Below are 17,728 nucleotides of genomic sequence, written 5' to 3'. Positions count from 1 at the left end.
GAGGAAATTATTAGATGTGTAACAACAAAATCTGTTTTTCTCCAGAAAACAAAATGGTTGATGTGCTCTCTGATTTGTATTTGATTACACATGTGTCTGTAATTGAGGATAAAATATAAGGACAGGAAGGCTCATTTGCAGGGTGCTACAGGGGCCTCCCTGTGCCTTTAGCATTTGTTTAGTCCTGAGAATGGGCTGGAAATTCCTGGGCTCTGTGATTTGAGGTGGGATGCAACATTTAATGATACACTGTCATTTTGCTATGATTTATTTCCTTTTTTGTGCCAGAATAATCTGTTTGATACAGGCCCTTTCAAATTGTTAAAAAGGGAACTCTTAGTGTTGCCTTTTTATTGCTTTATTCAGACAGGTGGAACTTCTTATACCTGTGTAGTTTGAACAATGTGAAATTATCCTCTAGCAAAGGCACTGTGAAATAGCTGAATTTCCTTATCAAAAAAGCACCATGTGGGCCTCTGCACTGTAGAATCACTAAGATGAAAAATGGTGAAATTTGGCTCTGCTCTAGCTTTATAGCCTTTGGAGGGTTTAGATATAGCTGCTGTCACAGAGATGGAGTGTTTGCAAGTGGAACAAAGTAAGAATAGCATTCTTCAGAAACCATGGAGACAGCAAACTCTTATAGCTTGTAAAGTGTAAAGAAGTATATTGCCTGCTTCTTAATTACTGGTCTGTGGGACTGATTTGAATCTCATTCTCTTCCCCACAGGTGTAATTTGACTCAGAGTAGAATGAGTGCTGACAGAGCCAGTGTAGTTACCATGGGTCAAGTCAGGACTTCTCATCTGAATTTGGACAGGCAGAATTTCATTTGAACCTCTCAGGATGGATGCAGGGCAGAGCTGCCAGGGGTGAGTCAGGGTCTTTTCAGGTTGAAGTTCAGGGATATCTCTCGGTTGCTCCTGCTGATAGACCCAACTCCTGCATGGGGACAGCTCAGGGCTTTGTAGCCATTGGGCCTGGCCCTTAGTGTGGGAGTATTTGTTGGGTCCTTGCTGTTCTCTGGCTATGCTGTGCCAGGAAAACAATTTAATAAGCCTAGTAGCTTGTGGTTTGCTGGAGTTCCCCTCTGTTAATTATTTTTTAATTCGGAGAAGGTCCTGCCATTGTAACTGATGTTGCACAGGTGAAATGAAAAAACTGGTGACCCAACTGCCACCCCCAAGGGACAGCCTGTGCTCTTGTCCCCTGTCTGTGTCACACATGGCTGAGGTGAATAATCTTGGGTACACAGGCTTCCTTTGGTGCTCAGGAGAAATGTCTGTGGCCAGGCACAGAAACATTTCAGGGACAGAGGCTGAGCTCAGCTTTGACAGGGCAGAAAAGCAATTTTCAGGAGGGTGTTAGCACTTTGCACTGCTTGGGCAAAAGGACCTGTGGGACTGAGCAGCCCACTCAGTAAGGAGCAGTTTGTAATGAGTGTTCCATGGAGCCTCCTGCACACACACACACACACACACACACTTGCTTGGAGACTGTTAAAAGTGACTTTTCTGCCTGGGCAGGTTATGGGTGATTTGCTGTGTGAAGCCTATTCAGGTCTGCCTACCTTCTCTCCTCCCTGAACCTCTCCTGCTGCTTTGCAGTCAGCTCCCTCTGTTCTTGAAAAACCCCACATCCTGAAAAGGCACTGAACTGAGGGTGTGAAACTAGAGCAGCACTAGAGGAATTTATTCATGTTTACATGTGTGTGCTGTTATTCCTCAGTACTTGTAGGCAGTGAATGAAATTTTTAGCAAGACTATGCAGTGCTGCAGCCTCTGAGAGTGAGAGGGCTGAAATGCTGGCACAGGTTGCCCTGGGAGGTGGTGGATGCCTTATCCCTGTGAGCATTCCAGGTCCATTTGGAAAGGGCTCTAAGCTATCTAATCTGGTTGAAGATGTCTCTGCTCACTGCAGGGGGTTGGACTATCAGACGTTTTTTGGACACTTCCAACCCCAAACAAATCATGGCTTGCTTCCATTTCAGCAGCTCCCTGGAAAGAGATCTGGCACCTCCGGGTCCTGCAGGGACAGGCTGTGGGAGGTGCCAGGGGAAAGGGTTGAATGATGCTGTCAGCAGGGCTCCAGCAGGTTTATTTTCTTTATCCCATTTAAATGAACTGCCACAAGGACAGAATTAAATCAAGCTGCATTAAGGCTATGTGACCTTACCCTAGAGAAGCTGGAATTTTTCTCAAAATACAACCCTTCAGTTGTAGTTAAGTGGTGAAAATAACATTAATTCTTTAAGAAAACTCACCAGCCTTTCAGCCAAATGCGGCCAGAGACTCCCAGAGGCAGATTCATGGAGAACAGCAACTGAGGTGTGCTACCACCTGTTGGCACAAGTGTATCGAGTACTGCCGTGCTGGTCCCTGTGCTATACGCAAAAAAAAACCAGCCCCCAGCCATAACTGCTGACTTTTGACTTTGCAAATTCAGTGAGCTGTGGCTTCGCAACACAAAATTAGAATTTAGAACTTTTTTTAGGCTTTCAGAGGGGATGCCCGGGCGGTGCCACCCGTACCGCGCAGGGGCTGTGCTGCTCCGTGGCATCCACGTGGCAGCGGGCGCGGCTCGCAGGGCTCGGGCACAGCTGCTCCAGCCCGTCCGTCCCTGGGTGCATCGTGCTGCTCCAGGTGCCGCCGCTTGGGAACGGGCTGAAAAGGACCCCTCGCATTTTATTTTTCGGGTAGAAGGGGTGTGTGGGCAGAGCGGCTGCTGGGGAGGGAGAGGAATGAAGGAGATGGGAAAAAACTGGTATAGAGTAAAAGTGTTGCCAGAAAAGAACGCAATCGCGGTGGTAGCGTGGCCGAGCGGTCTAAGGCGCTGGATTAAGGCTCCAGTCTCTTCGGGGGCGTGGGTTCGAATCCCACCGCTGCCAGTACGTTTTTTTTTTTGCGCCGCGGGCCGGCGCCATTGCCCCCTAGCGGCGGCGGCGGCCGGGAGAGCATTGTGGGTAGGAGGAGGCGCCGCGTCCCCACGTGCCGGCCCGGGGGCCACCAACATGGCGGCTGCCTGACCGCTGCCCCGCCGCCACCGACACGGGGAGCGGGGGAGCGGCGCCGCCGCCGCCCGCCCGGCCCGCACACAGGTACGCCGGGCCGCGCTGTTTTTGCGCCTCTCGGGGCGCCCCGGCGCAGGGGACCCTGCGGGCGGTGGCGGGGGAGGAGCGCGGCCTGGGCTGGGGTGGGCTCTGCACGTCCCGAGGGGACGGCGGAGCCGAGACTGCGAGAACTCGGCACGGCGGGGGCAGCGGGGGCGCGGGGCAGCAGCGCCCTGACAGGACCCGTCACGGGCCGGGGTGCGTGGAGACCGGGCCGGGTCCGGCCGCAGCCGCGGCCCCTCGGCTCCCGCGGCAGCCCCGGGGGGTGCCGGCCGCTCCTCCGGGGGCTGTGAGCGGCGGCCCCGCCGGTGCTATCGGGGCCCGCAGCCCCGCGCCTTCCCCTCGGGGAGGACTCGGCGCACCCGCCCCGAAGTGCAGCGGCTGCCCCTGCGTGGCACCGGCTCTGCGGGGCCGCAGCCCAGCCCAGCCGTCCCGCCCCGGGGGGATTCGCCTCGTCCCCGCGGTCGGGGCGGCTCGGGCGGTTCGCTGTGGCCTCTCCGGGGCCTTTCCCCCAGCCCAGCGCTGCCGGGCTGCTGGGTCAGGCCAGGGCGGGCGCCAGGGGCGCGGAGCCGCGTCCGGCGGGAGCGCTGCCCGCGGGGAGCACGGGACGGGCACCGCGACCTGCCCCGGCGGTGTCACACAGCGCCGGCAGTGACCCCTGCCCCTGGCGGCACGGCCTGTGCTGCACGCGGGGTGAGGTGGGAAAGAAAGGTTCGTGCTTGGTGCATAACCTGGTAAAACCCCAAAGGTGTGCTGCGGTGACATCACCTCCAGAGACAGGTCCTGCTGCAGAGGAGCCCTCTTGGGTTCACTGCCAGAAGATGACTGTGCAAAGCTGCTTGCAGGCGAGGAGAAAATGAAACAAGTAATTGGGTCAGAATGGTAATTGCCATAAATGTATGGAAGGTGCTTTAGCTTCTTCTGGCAGGTTCCATTTTACTGTGTGCTGTGGGCCACCCTGAGCTAGAGGGCTGCTCTGAGCCCCTTGTAGAGGAGCCCGGTGCCAGAGGTAGTTGTGTAGTGATTCAGGAGATGGCACTCCTCCCACGGTGCTGTTTTAGCATTTATACTTTCAGGCACTGATCCAGCAGGATTTCTTGGCCTTTCTTTGGCATTGCATGATTATATGAAGAATATTTCAGGTTTCAGTGTTAGCACTTTGGGGTCCATTATTACTGACAAATTTAAGTAAAAATGAAATACTAGAGCATTTCTTACAGGCCTGACTAAAAGTCCGTGTGTCAAATGATGTGCAAATTTGCAATCATAAATATATCTTACAGATATATTTAAGTCTTTGGCAGTAAAATAAAATTAAATCTCTAATACTCAAATGCCTTTCTAAGCTCAGAGTGAGATGCAGGATTCAGTTGCTTCATCCCTGATTTTTACAGTTTTTTAACCACAAGATTTTTCTTCATTGGTTCTACATTGATGGTGTTATGGGCAGCTAATGAGCAGTTTCATGGATTGGCCCTTGCATTGGTCACTTTGCAGGAGAAATGGGAAGATTTATATCTCTTGCCCTCCTGTGAGCTGGTAACTCACATTATACTTTGATTTGCACCTTAGAGGAAAGTCCTTAAAACAAAAAGTTTCTACCAAAAGAAGTTTGAACCTGCTGACCATATTGACCATACTTGCTGTTTCTTAATGTTTGGTTCCATTCTGTAACTCTTGTGGTATCATAAATATATGTATATGAGAAGTGTGGAAATTAGCACTATGTATGCATATATCAGACATAGGATCGTGTCTGCATGCCTTCCTTCTGATTCAGAGGATTTCTTCCAGTTGCATGAGTATTATAAGTTGTGCTGGGACACACTGCTTCCTATTTATAGATATGTCAGTCTCACTTTCCAGTAAAAGGATCTGTAGTCATGCTTTGTCTTTAGAGGACTAAGAGAAAAATGTAGTGTCTGTAATACAGCATTTCCCCTGAGTAGTGGCAGGTGGATTCACAAAGAGATTTTGTGTATAATTGCATAGGCAGTGTTCAGTGAGGGGCCAGAGACCAGGCCCTTCAGGCTGAGTTTCTCTGTCCCTCCTTAGCCCAGGGAATCTTGATTTCTCTTGTCAAAACTGCAGTAACTTTCTCAGAAGAGAGAGAACAAGCCTAGCAGATGTTTGGCATGCAGGCTGTCAGGAAGGGAAGGGTGGTTCCCAGTTCTCTCAGGGGTGTGAGGAAGGAGGGTTTGGACCCAGGTGTTCCACCTTTTTTGGGTGTTTCCACACATCCTCACACACCTTGGGCATCCTCCCACCATCAGCTCTGTGCTGAGTGCAAACTGCAGTTGTTCCATGTCTGCAGAGCTCTCAGGTGTTGGGCACCCAGGGACGTGAGCAGGGAAAGAAAAAATGGAACTGACAAACCTCATTTCTTTAAAACATATTAGTGTGTGTTTCTGGGAGGAGCTGGGTGCCTGATCACAGAAAACACTGATATCAGTCAGATATCACATACTCAGGGTTTTGCTCACAGCCCAGCCTGTGGTTAAGGTACTGGCTTTTTGCTGTGAAGGTGTTCTGCATTTCTACAAAATAACTTCAGATAGGAATCTGAAATACTGAGGCATAAATTTTCAAATGCAAATCTATGGTGCAAAGACCCTGGGACATGCTGGTGCATAAAGAAATGGAGAATGCCAGCTCAGTACTGGGAGGGGCATTTTTTTGGTAGCAGAGAGTCTGTAACTGAAAAATATGGAATTATATTTCTAGGTGGAATGGCAGAAACATTGTAAGCCTGAATGGATATTAATAACACTTGTATGCAGAATGTCTAGCCTTTCTGAAAGGTTTCTTAGATACCTCTGTGTACATTAGTGTGATATTTGAGAAGCCTGTATGTCAGCTGGAATATACTGAGCTGCCTAAATTGTGTGGTGGCTTGAGTATTTGAAGAAAATGCCATTGTTCCAGATGTAAAATGGATGCTGGGTTCCTTCTTTCCCAGCTGATCCTGGATTCTGCTTGTTTCTCCTCCTCTTCCTCCATAGGAGATCCAGCAAAGAAGTAAGCTGTCCTCAAGGAGTGAGGACAGTAAGGGAGAGTTCTTGAACACAGATCTTGTTTCTTTGCCTGATGATCTCTGTTGCTAAAACTTTCCTTGGTCAGTTTGTGAGAGGTCTTATTTTGTTATATGCCTATCTTGACCAGTACTGGCTGATTAACATAACATTGTTGCAGTGCATCCTGAATAATTTGTAAATCCTTTTGTTTGATTTCAGCAGGGAAAAACTATTGTTGATTTAGCTGAGAGATCATTTTTTATTCAGAGGTCTGAACCAGGCACGACACTGACTCCAGCACTGGATTGAACATAATGAACTTTTGTTCCAGAGTATCCAGTCCTCAGTTAATATCAGAGTCTTATTTTCATTGGGGTTGGTGTAGTTATGAAGAAAAATCTGTTCTGCTGGTTTTGGAGGACTCCAGGAAAGGCTGAGCAGAGTGTTCTGGAGCTCTCATTTAGCAGTGCAGTCTGAAGAGTGGCAGGTCAGGAGACAAGGCTGCAGCTTGTCCGGGAGGTGAAATCAGAGTCAGGGTATTCCCAGACTGGAGTATCTGAGACAGGGACCCTGCAGGGCCAGTTGTGGCTGGAAAACAGCTGCTCCCTGTGTGTTACAGTTACACAGTGTAAAACAGATACACTTTATGCAGCTGCAAAGGGCTGTCTTTCCCTCTTAGGGCTCTGGTGCAGGGCTTTCTTAGTAACTGCAGCTTGCACAGAAGTTATAGCAGATTACCTATTTTTGAGACATTTGCTTGTCTCTAGAATTTTGTGGCCTTCGGTCAAGATTGTGGAGTATCAGGGACCTGTTCATGCAAACACATACATTCCTTCAAAATAGGGAATAAACAGATTATCACTGAAAGGAACCAAGTTAACTTGAACAATAATCTAGGCTGCATGTGGTATGTGACACAGATGAAATGATTCATATGACATTCCTGTTTTCTTTCAGGTTGTGCCAAGGAATAAGCCAAGAAAAAGCTTTGTTTTATCCTAGCATGGCAAATGAAGAAGATGATCCAATTATACAAGAGGTAAAAGTGCATTGTAGCAACAATGATTGTACATGAGAATTTTTTATTATTTTTATTACTAAAATTCCCAGTATTCCTATACTGCTGAAACAATGTGTCATCAACATCAGTGATTGTCTTATAACCAATGGCTGGGGCTGTACAAAGAATTATGTTGTGTGGACCATGGTATCTGTTTTGTCAGAATATCTTGTCCATGTTGGCAGATGCAGCTCAGGGTTTTCACCCTTTGTAATCTGTCCATGGCAGAAGAGAAGGTGGGGAATTTGCTTCTACCATTGTGTGCTTCCAGTGAACTTGCATGTCTTCCATTGCATGTCTCTGGGAGCTGAAAAAAATTGGAATGACTTTGATGATCTGTTAAACATGAATCTACAGTGTTCATGCCTCTGCTGAAGTAAGGAGTTGTGTTCTGAGTCTGGACTTCTTTAAAGGACTGCTGTGTCCCAAGAAATAGCCACAGTGTCTTGTCATTTGATATATGAGTTTACACACTAGAAGCACAAGGAAGGGCAAATCCTTAGAAGGTGAAAAGCCATGAGAAAAGGAGTGGCAATTGTCAGGAGTGTATCTGAAATGGCAGTTCCATATGTCTTATTCATGAAACATCTGTGCATTTTCAGTTCTGATGGCCAAATGCAAGTGTTGAACCAGCTTGAGGATGTGGGTGTCCCTTGTCTAATTTAGAAAGATTTTATAAAATACCAGTAAGGAACTTACCTTTCAGTTATGCTGCCAAACTGAGAACTTCCTCCTCTTTCTATAATTGTGATAACAGATTTGCTTCAGATCCTTGGAGGAAAAAAATTCCTCTTTCACATTTGTTTGCCAAGTTTCCTTAGAGAGGAAAAACAGCTAGAGCCACTAGAGAGAAAAAACAGCTAGAGCCACTGTCTGCTGCCTCTTTGCATTGGGATTTTTAGATTTGGTTTTTAAAAAGGCCAAATGTAGAATTTCATGTCAAAGTCAGCAGAGAGGAAACTTTTGACAGGAGAGTCACGAATCTATTTTATATTAGAGTTCATAATGAAAAGCAAATGTTGTCAGTATTTGAGCTCTAAGGGTTATACTTTTATTACAGTTGGCATCTGATGAAAGTTATTTGTTTTGCTTTTTAGATTGACGTGTTCCTGGCCAGAAGTCTACTGGAGAAGCTCTATCTATTTCAGGTATTTCAGTTAACTTTTATGCAGTGATAGTTTGTTTAAAATAAATGCAAAGAGCATAACTTAATGCTTTAGTCTGCCAAGATCTGAGATACAGAGAACCTGTTTGGGTGTGGGTTTGGAGGCAGGAGTGAGGCTGGTTGTGCTGGGGTCTGTGGGTGTGCAGGAGACCTGGCAGCCTTGGCAGGATGGGAGATCTCACTGGGATAGCACAGTGTCCTCTCAGCATTCCCAGAGGTCAGGAGAGAGACCCATGTGGCTAAACCTGGCTCTGCTAAACCTGGTGTCTGTGGCTAAACCTGGCTCTGCTCTCCTGATCAGCAACATGTGGCCTGTTCTTTCTAAACCAACATTTAATTGTATACCCACAGATATTTTACTTCTAATAACTCTACAGAGAGGTAATGCTGAGGGATAAGGTTTTCTTTTTCTGCTGGACTAATGTGTTACAGGTTATTGTGGTGTGTGAGGGGCAGGAAGGGGGCTGTGAAGGGACAAAAGCAGAGGGCTGGGAGGAAAACAACCAACTTTCTAGGTCATGTTCCCAAATCCCCTGATGACTCACAAATCAGTCAGTTAATGTTTTTTCTGGGTGTCTTGTCTCTGAGATCTGGCAAGTGGATCTGCATGTGAGGGGACAGGGGAAATTGAGTTGATTTCTGTGAAATTCTTTGATCTTTAAGAGAAGAGGGCTGTATGAAATGATCTGTTTTGCAGTATCCCATTCGCCCAGCTTCCATGACCTACGATGATGTTACACATTTGTCAGCGAAGATAAAACCAAAGCAGCAAAAGGTTGGTCATCATTTGAGTCCAGTCTGTAAAAGTTTTTCTATGATGTGCAGAATGTACTTGAGAAAAGCACATTATGCTGTTGAGCTGTTCTAACCATGCAGTTACTTGCAGGATCAGATCTCTGTGCTTGAAGGTATGAAGAGTCTTTTACTGTGTCTGTAAGGTAGAATTTAGAATAAAAGTTTATAAATCATGGTGGGAAAGCCATTATTTTAACAGAAAACAGAATCACTCAGGGAAACTTAGTTACTAATGATAATTCAGTCTGTGGATGCTTGTGTGAAAAGAGCTTGAATGAAAGGGTCTGTACAGTATTCAGAGAAGGGTTGAAGAAGGATTGGGCCTTGGAGCCATCCTCTGTTTCAGTATCAGTGCAAGTCTTGATTTCTCTCTTGCCTGGCAGTGAATCATCAGGAGTCCTTTTGAAATCACTGGGGCAGTACAGGTAAAGTATAGCCAAAGCCACAATCATTGCACTTGCTTGCAAATGTGTCCCAGAAATCTGGCTATTATTTTACAATATCTTATTTTAAAACTGCAGCATAGATGTCTGTGTTACTTGAATTAGGTTCTGGGAAATGGTTAAGGGAAGTGCTTTGGTGAACTTTGCAGTTAGAATGCATGTTGTGTTCATGAAGTCTTTTATTACATTCAGCAAACATTTGCACTGTAAGCCCTGTACAAACCTTTGTAAATATGCTGTCTCATCCAGAGACTTGAAACTAGTTCAGTTTGTGAATAACATAAAGGGAAAGAAAAAATAAGATGGTAGCTGTGATACACAAATTTATAAGGGCTTTGACACACCCTGAAAAAGAGTATGTTCTGTATTGTCATAGTATATAAATAGAATTATTATGCAGGAGGATGCTTATTTTTGGACATTGGTCTGAAATTTAAGGTTGAAGTGGGGGGGGAATAGTTCTTATAACTAAAGATTTGGAGCTTGTTCCAGTGCTCTGACAAGGGAAAGTCAGGAGTCAGTGCTGAGTGCTGCAGTCTCAAATTAGCAGAATGGAGGCCTTTGCTTCTGAAGAGGACAGACTTATTTTGTAGTCTTGGTATACCAAACTAGAAGGAGATCCATCTTATGAGGGATTCTGAATGGTTCCTCAGTGATGGGGAAGCTTGAATGAGGTTGCTTGTGCACCTGATCTGTACTGATAAGTAAATTAAACTGATTGTGTCGTGCAAGGAATCCAGCAAAGGGAATGTGTATTTCAGGGCTGCCTAAAGAACTCTGCTTTTTCTGATCCTATTTGTGTACATGGGAGTTTATGTATCTCCAGCTTGTTGTTAAAATGACCTCACTGTCCCAAACCCATCTACCTGCTGTTCAGCTCTGTGTGAGATTGGCCCTGGGGATTTGAATGATGCTGCTTATGTACTTAAATTTGCTGTAAACCTGTGAAAATATTAGAAAGTGTGGGGTGGGTTTTAGTGGATCTGTTTGGGGTTGTGCCATGGTAATTATTTGTCTTTCCCTGATATTCTTTAGGTTGAACTGGAAATGGCCATCGATACTTTGAATCCGAACTATTGTCGCAGCAAGGGAGAGCAGATTGCTCTCAATGTGGATGGCACCTGTACAGATGAAACAAGCACCTATTCCTCGTAGGTGTCCTCTTTGCCTTCCTTTCCTTTCTGGGGTGAGCACAGATATCTGTGTGTCCACCAGTGGCTGCTTTGGACACTGTTCTGTAGCAAGTGCTCTTGAGAGTAACCTACATTTTAGGGATGCGTCATGAATTCAGAGTTGCAGGTAGAAGTGATGGATATTTGTCTGGTGTGGTTGTTGAGAGTCCATTTTGGGAATTGGTGCTTTCAGACCTTTGGCACCTGCATGCCACATTGCCTGTGGAATGCCATCTCACTGCCCTCCTCTGTCTGCAGGAAGCTGATGGACAAGCAAACTTTCTGCTCTTCCCAAGCTGCCAGTAACGTTTCCCGCTATGCAGCTGCTGTTTATAAAAAAGGTAAGTTTATTTTGCTTAACCCTCCCATCAGGAAGACATACTCATTTCAGTGTTAAGATAAGACCTATTTGATCTTTTTTTTGGCCTCAGTTTTAATTGACTGATGGGTCTTTAAAGAAAGGAAAATTTTCCCTTATCAATGTCCCAAGAGTCCTTGAGTAGGTCTAGCAAAACTGTAAATATCATGTAAAGGCACCCTGGGTTTGTAGATGCCTCCAGAGTCTTAAGAGTTCATGGTGGCCTGAAATAATATGCACTTGTAGCATGAAATCATCATTATTATTTATATTGATTTCTTAATCTAATTATGTCTGTTTCATTTTCCTGTTGTGCACTTTTTGTCCCTCTCTTGACCAATTACAGAGTTTTGGTCTGGTGGTCATTTGAGATGACAATATGTAGATTGTTTTCAGTGATGACTATTTTACTAGGGGTCTTCTGGACTATGGGTCAGGCCTGTGCCAGAATGTGGCTCTCTACAAGATCTGGTTTCAACACAAAAGGCAAAATTACAGAAACAAGTCTTGATCTTTCATATTCCCTTGAAATCATGAGCACTGGATGAATTTTTCACTTCAATCCTTTTTTACGTTTTGCTTTATTAAATATTTATGCTCAATTGAAGCTGTGGCTTTACAGAGACAGGGAGATAATGAAAAGTTGTGTCCTTGTGCAGTGGAAAAAATCAATTTTAACCAACATTAATTCTCTTTTTCAGGTGAACTTCACTTGACTCCACTACATGGAATTCTTCAGCTGAGGCCAAGCTTCACCTACTTGGACAAGGCTGATGCAAAACACCGAGAAAGAGAAGCTGCTAATGAAGGTAAATTCTCCACAATGGTGTTTTCTGAGGGGAGGTGAGATACAAGTACTCTATAATGTGGCTGGTAAGAGTCATTCTGTTCTGAAGGTGTTCATTCTAACAACACAGTCATTATTAGGCCATTTCTTAGATTGTTTCTCTGATTCGGCTTTTTTACCTAAATGCTTTTATGGGCACAGTGTGAGGGATTGGCAGAGGGATGCGAGGTGCTGGGTAGTGACAAAGGATGATGGTGGTGTCCCCAGTGCCACTGGGAAGGCCATGGCAGCAGGATATCCTATCACAGGAGCAGTGTGGTGCTGTCATACATGGCACAGTTTGGCAGGCTGGGATTGAACCCATGCCTGTGGTGTTCTCAGTGTGCTTTCTTCCTGCATGGGCCCCCAGACTTTGGCTCTTTCACTGCAGCAGTGTGTTTACCTTTGTGTTTTCTGGCAGGTGGTGATTCATCCCAGGATGAAGCTGAAGATGATGTTAAGCAAATTACTGTATGTCCACATTTTCCTTTTTATGCTGGTTCAGGCAACAGTTCACAAGAAAGTTTGACAGTTCAGAGTGAAAGGAAAGGACAGCAAACCTCAGCTGGTCCTGCTGACCTGGGCTGGGGTGGGGGAGGCCAGGTGGGCTCACCCTTGTTGCACAAGCATAAAGATGGCCCTGAGAGCAAGGGGTGATTCACTGGAGCTGGGGCCCTTAGCTTGGTACTGATACACCAAATCAGTAATGCAGATGGGTTTTTTCCAAGGGTTTTAGGGCTGTTTTGAATGATGCCCAAATCTCCTAGGTCCGATTCTCCCGCCCTGAGACCGAACAAGCTCGGCAGCGACGTGTTCAGTCCTATGAGTTCCTGCAGAAGAGACAGGCAGAAGAGCACTGGGTTCACCTGCATTATTATGGCTTGAGGGTAGGTGTGTGCTGGCTCTTGAGGAGGCTGCCTGGGCCTGAAGGCTCTCCCAAGTCCAGAACCATTTTAAATCTGGGCCCATGGGAATCAGGGAATCATCAAAAGAATGGAGAGGAGCTCTGTAGGCTGGAACAGACCTGAAGCGCTCTGTATCTCCTGCTGGATGATGCTTTGGAGTCTCCACACTTCAAAACTGAGAGCTGGACAAGTATAAAGGGAGGAGGGGGTCTGAGTGTAAGAATCACTTGGGTCTTGGATTATAAACTGGACTTTGTGAAAGACTTGGGAAACACATTCAGTCAGGTGTGAGAAATCCTGTTTGGCTGACTTGGGCATGTCTGTCAGGAGATTTCAGAGGCATAGCAAGGGAAATGTTCCCACATCACATGAGCATCATACAAGGAAGTGAAAGCAGAACATCAGGTAGCGAGGTGGAGCACTTGAGTGGTGGAATGGTGACAGGGTGGTCATAGTTTGGAATGAGAAATCAGCTCTCTGGCATTTTGTGTATTTTCAGGATGTGATAATGGCTCTTGTTTTTTCCCTGTTTCCAGGATAGCCGTTCTGAGCACGAGCGCCAGTATTTATTTAGCCAAGGTCATGGCCTTGCTGAAAACACAGAATTAATTAAATCTCCCAGGTAATGGTTTGGTGGTTTCCTACAGAAATGGCATTAATTGGTTGGGATTGTTTTCAGAGTAATAAGCAGGTATATTCTTTAAAAATCTGCTCTTTGAAAATCCTGTTCGTGACAAAAGTTGAATTGTTCAAAAAACCACAGAAACAAACTAGCTTTCATCTTACTGAGGTTGCTTTCTTTGTTTCCCTATACCCTTGAGATTAAAACCTCTTGTTTTTACTCAGGGTTGTAGCTTCTTGTACGTTATCACAGCCCTACATTATTTGGACTGTGAATACTGCAAAGGAAAATTAAAACAAAAGCTTCTTCTGGATAATATAAATTAATACTCCAAAGCCAATAACTTCCATTGTTAGCAAATGTTATAAAACTTCCCTTTGTGATTACTGGGGACAGCTGAAACTACTTGAAAGGTGTTTGTGTCTGTTTCTTGGTGACTGCAGCTCTACAGGAGCCTTCCATTATGCAGTCAGTGCTTCCCTGTCACCTGGGACACCCATGGCCCAAGTAGTAGTGAAGAGGCAGAGTCTGGTCCTGGTGATGGTGCTGGCATATTTTTCTTGTAAATCAGTAAATCAGTGATAGTTGTTCTGAAGAGTCTTTTGGATCTGATTTTTTCTCACAGACGCTAGTAATTGCATGGGTGGGACAGAAATTTTGCTTTTTGCTGGGCTGATTCTCTCTGTCTGTGGGGTTTCACATGACCCTGCTGATGGCTGTCAGAGCACCTGTGTTTAATATATTTCCTTGTGCAGATCCTCTGTTTGGACACCTCTGCTGTACCAAAGAGCTGGGATTCTGACTCACATTGACTTCATACTCTCACTTTGGGCTGATGAATGCCAGTAACTTTTACTAGTTCTGAGGAGGTGGAAGTGGAAGAGAGAGCTCTTTTCAGGCTGATGTTTGTTTTGTAGATTTACACAAGCAGGTTTACTCTAAGTGAGAAATTACTGTACTTAAACCAGGCAAGTCTCAAGACAAGCATTTTAAACAATGTGTTTCCTTTTCTTCTAGTGAATATTTAATGATGCTGATGCCTCCAAGCATAGAGGAAGAGAAGTAAGTGTTTGTACATAGTGTTCAAAGTCCACATTGGCTGGATTCTCCTTTTCATGGGCTGCAAATCTGTTTATCTGCAGTGAGAAACCAATGGCTCCAAGCAATGTGCTTTCTATGGCCCAGCTGAGGACTTTACCCCTTGCTGATCAGATCAAGATCCTGATGAAGAATGGTTTGTAGCTTTTGTAATCCATTTGCACTTCACTTTGTGACTTCTAGTTGCCTCAGATAAGGTGCTTTCCCCAGTATTACCAGTTCTGTCACCCCATCAGACAGACTGTCTGGCTCTCTGATTCTCTGAAGAATCTAAATCCCAAGCCTTTCCCTAAAAAGAGCAGAGACAGCTGATCTGACTGTTGATACACTTGCCATCAATTTACTCTTAGAAAAACTTCTAATTTGATGATAGCTTCCTGGATACACATCCAGCAAGTATCTCCTGGAATGTGGGGGTCTGAGCATGTACAGCCTGCACTTTGGAATTTTCTAATATTGTTTTATTAATGGTACACACTTAATGAGTGTCACCTAGGAATTTGATTTTGTCTCTTTAGGGTTACTCTCTGATGAGAGCAAATCCTGAGGATTTTGCCTCAGGAGTGGCCTGCCTTGTGAGGTATCTCTGCTTACAGATATTGCCAAAGATATAGGTTGGGGTTTTCTTAATTACTGTTTTATTAATATGTTAATTTGTGATCAGTTCAGCCAGTCAACTCTGCTGTAACACTAGCAGCTACTTTAAGAATATATGATGCTACAGCACAGGGGGGTAAAACTAAGGCTTTATTTCTTTCCCAGATATAAGTCTTTGCCCGTGCACACGCTGAATCCCCGTTCCTGGGTGTGTGAGTGCTGTTGGTGACTCTGTGTTTGCCTTGCAGTGAAGGTGATGCCGTTCGCCAACCTGCTGGGTCTGCTGGGCTCGGGCACCGACCCCACGGCCGTGCTGCGCTGCGTGCAGCAGGTGGCGCTGCTGGTCCAGGGAAACTGGGTGGTGAAGAGGTACGGCCCGGCCCGCCTTTGTCCCCGGGACCGCCCCGGCATCGCCCCGGCGCTGCCCCAGTTCTGCCCTGGCATCGCCCCGGGACCGCCCCAGTTCTGCCCTGGCATCCCTCCATCCCTCCGGGACCGCCCCAGCATTGCCCTGGGACCGCGCCGGGACTGCCCCAGTTCTGCCCCGGCACCGCGCCCGGACTCCCCGGCATCGCCCCGGGACTGCCCTGGCATCCCTCCATCCCTCCGGGACCGCCCCGGCATCGCGCCGGGACCGCCCTGGCATCCCTCCGGGACCGCCCCGGCACCGCCCTGGGACTCCCCGGCATCGCCCCGGCACCGCCCCAGTTCTGCCCTGGCATCCCTCCATCCCTCCGGGACCGCCCCTGCGTTGCCCTGGCATTGCCCCTCCATCCCTCCGGGCCCCCGGGCTTTGTGTCCCCCACCCGCGCTCCCACTCGCGGATTAAACCTTTGGTTTGGTATTGTCTGCGTCTCGGTGCAGCCATTCCGTATCCAAAGGGTTGCTGTGAATGGATAATGCCTTAGTACCGGTCCCAAGTGGGATTGTGGCTGAGCAGTGATGTAATCTGGGTTTGCATCTGACTTGTGACAGGTTTCTGATGTCTGCACTCATGTTCTTTTGTGAGAGAGCTGTTCTGAGTTCTTCCAGAGATTAGCATTAAATAGAAACAGAGAAAATGAAACCAATGTCAGCTATAGTGTCTCTTAGCAGAATTCAGTCCTGTAAGGATCTCTGGGCAGTCCTGTTGCTGTTCATCAGTGGATGCTGCTCTTCTCAGCTGAAAACTACCCTCAGTAAATCAAGCATGGAGGTACTGAGTGTACCACATGAATTGGAGTCTGTATCATCCTGTTTATTAGGATAGAGCATCCTATTGGGAATTGAAATCTAAAATGCAGTATGATTTTTTTTTTTACCTGGGTGGAGCCCTGCATGCAGAGATTTACAGTCTCTGGAATAGCTGTGTTGAGATGAATGGCATCAGCTGCCAGTCCAAGTATGCCAGCAGGATGTTTCAGCTATTGTGCTGCAGGCCTGTATTAGCAGTGTGACCAGCTTTTACAGCAACCCTGCTGTCCCTCCAGCTGGTACAGGAGGGAGCTGGGAGCAGCTTAAAAGACAGGATGTTAGCATTCAGATTGTTCTTAGGTTAGAGCTGATTCTTTGCTGCTAGTCTGAGGAGGATGTGAGGATCTGTAGTGGATGGGGTGTTTGAGCACAGAGCAGCACACATCAGAGCTTTGAACAGAGTGGGGACCCATTCCTTTGGCCTGGGTAGGATCAAGATCATGAACCTGAGGTGCTGTGGGGCTTTGGAGAGCCTGGTAACATCAGCTGGCCCTGCAAGCAGACGAGGACACAGACACAGAGTAATGTTGGTCTCAGGGCTGTTGATTTGAGTATGGCATTTTGTAATATTGTTCTGTTAAACCCCTGATTGCTGGGAAGGAAATAAAAAACTGTCTTGCCCGTACATCAGCATTTTGGCTAAATGCTGCCTTCAAGGCTGCATACCAGGTTAGCCTAAGCACTTCTTAGGATCATTCTGGTCTTGTTTACATGGATCCAAGGGAGGGTAGGCTTTGCAAGAACAAAGCAGAGCTTGTAGCTCTGTTGCACACACCTGCTTGCCACAAGGCTGTGCTTTGCTGGTCTAAGCCTTTCTGTACTAGTGTAATTGCAGTGGAGTAATTACACCAATGTTAATGCCTTTAATGAAAACCACGCTTTGCATAAAGGTGTAATTTAACTGCAGAACAGGGAGGGCATGTTTGTTATGTTAGTCTTCACTAATGCCATTTTTCTGGAGTACCTACTAACTAATTTCTCTTCCTTTTTAATTAACAGTGATGTTCTCTACCCGAAAGATACTTCTAGTCCCCATAGTGGAGTTCCTGCAGAAGTGCTCTGTAGAGGGAGAGATTTTGTTGTAAGTATAAAAGTGTTTGTTGCTTTTAATGAAAACACAGGTGAAGCTTGCCTGGGAGGCCACAGCATTGCAAAACTCTTCTGCTGTTCTGCAGCGAGGTGTCTCCTCCAAGGAAGTTGTTTGTGCTTTAATCCTGAAGGTGTTGTTACAAGTCTGCTGTGGGAATGTTGGTGTAGGCTCACTTTGTGTCTGCCTGGCAGGTTCAGACCATCTGTCATTAGCAGCATTCATCCCTTTCTAGCACATGCTG

General features: G+C 46.4%; 1 protein-coding gene and 1 non-coding gene across 3 annotated transcripts in view; both read left to right on the top strand.

Moving 5' to 3' along the window:
- Positions 1-2,805: 2,805 nt before the first annotated feature.
- Positions 2,806-2,887, top strand: TRNAL-AAG (transfer RNA leucine (anticodon AAG)). Its single transcript has one exon. It is a non-coding gene; the product is annotated as a tRNA-Leu (tRNA).
- A 59-nt stretch (positions 2,888-2,946) lies between these two features.
- POLR3E (RNA polymerase III subunit E) overlaps positions 2,947-17,728 on the top strand; it is a 28,658-nt gene continuing 13,876 nt past the window's right edge. For both annotated transcript variants that reach the window (XM_071444082.1, XM_071444083.1), the window contains exons 1-14: positions 2,947-3,097; positions 7,081-7,162; positions 8,281-8,331; positions 9,046-9,123; positions 10,622-10,737; positions 11,017-11,099; positions 11,818-11,925; positions 12,364-12,413; positions 12,710-12,829; positions 13,384-13,469; positions 14,487-14,531; positions 14,612-14,703; positions 15,413-15,533; positions 17,397-17,478. In XM_071444082.1, coding sequence (XP_071300183.1) covers positions 7,127-7,162; positions 8,281-8,331; positions 9,046-9,123; positions 10,622-10,737; positions 11,017-11,099; positions 11,818-11,925; positions 12,364-12,413; positions 12,710-12,829; positions 13,384-13,469; positions 14,487-14,531; positions 14,612-14,703; positions 15,413-15,533; positions 17,397-17,478 — 1,068 coding nt within the window. In that variant the 5' untranslated portion in view covers positions 2,947-3,097; positions 7,081-7,126. The remainder of the gene's footprint in view (positions 3,098-7,080; positions 7,163-8,280; positions 8,332-9,045; positions 9,124-10,621; positions 10,738-11,016; positions 11,100-11,817; positions 11,926-12,363; positions 12,414-12,709; positions 12,830-13,383; positions 13,470-14,486; positions 14,532-14,611; positions 14,704-15,412; positions 15,534-17,396; positions 17,479-17,728) is intronic.

The sequence above is a fragment of the Agelaius tricolor genome, unplaced genomic scaffold (assembly GCF_023055355.1).
Source record: "Agelaius tricolor isolate 1412-34295 unplaced genomic scaffold, bAgeTri1.0.p SCAF_19, whole genome shotgun sequence".
NCBI lineage: Eukaryota > Metazoa > Chordata > Aves > Passeriformes > Icteridae > Agelaius > Agelaius tricolor.
This window is presented reverse-complemented; position numbering and strand designations above follow the sequence as displayed.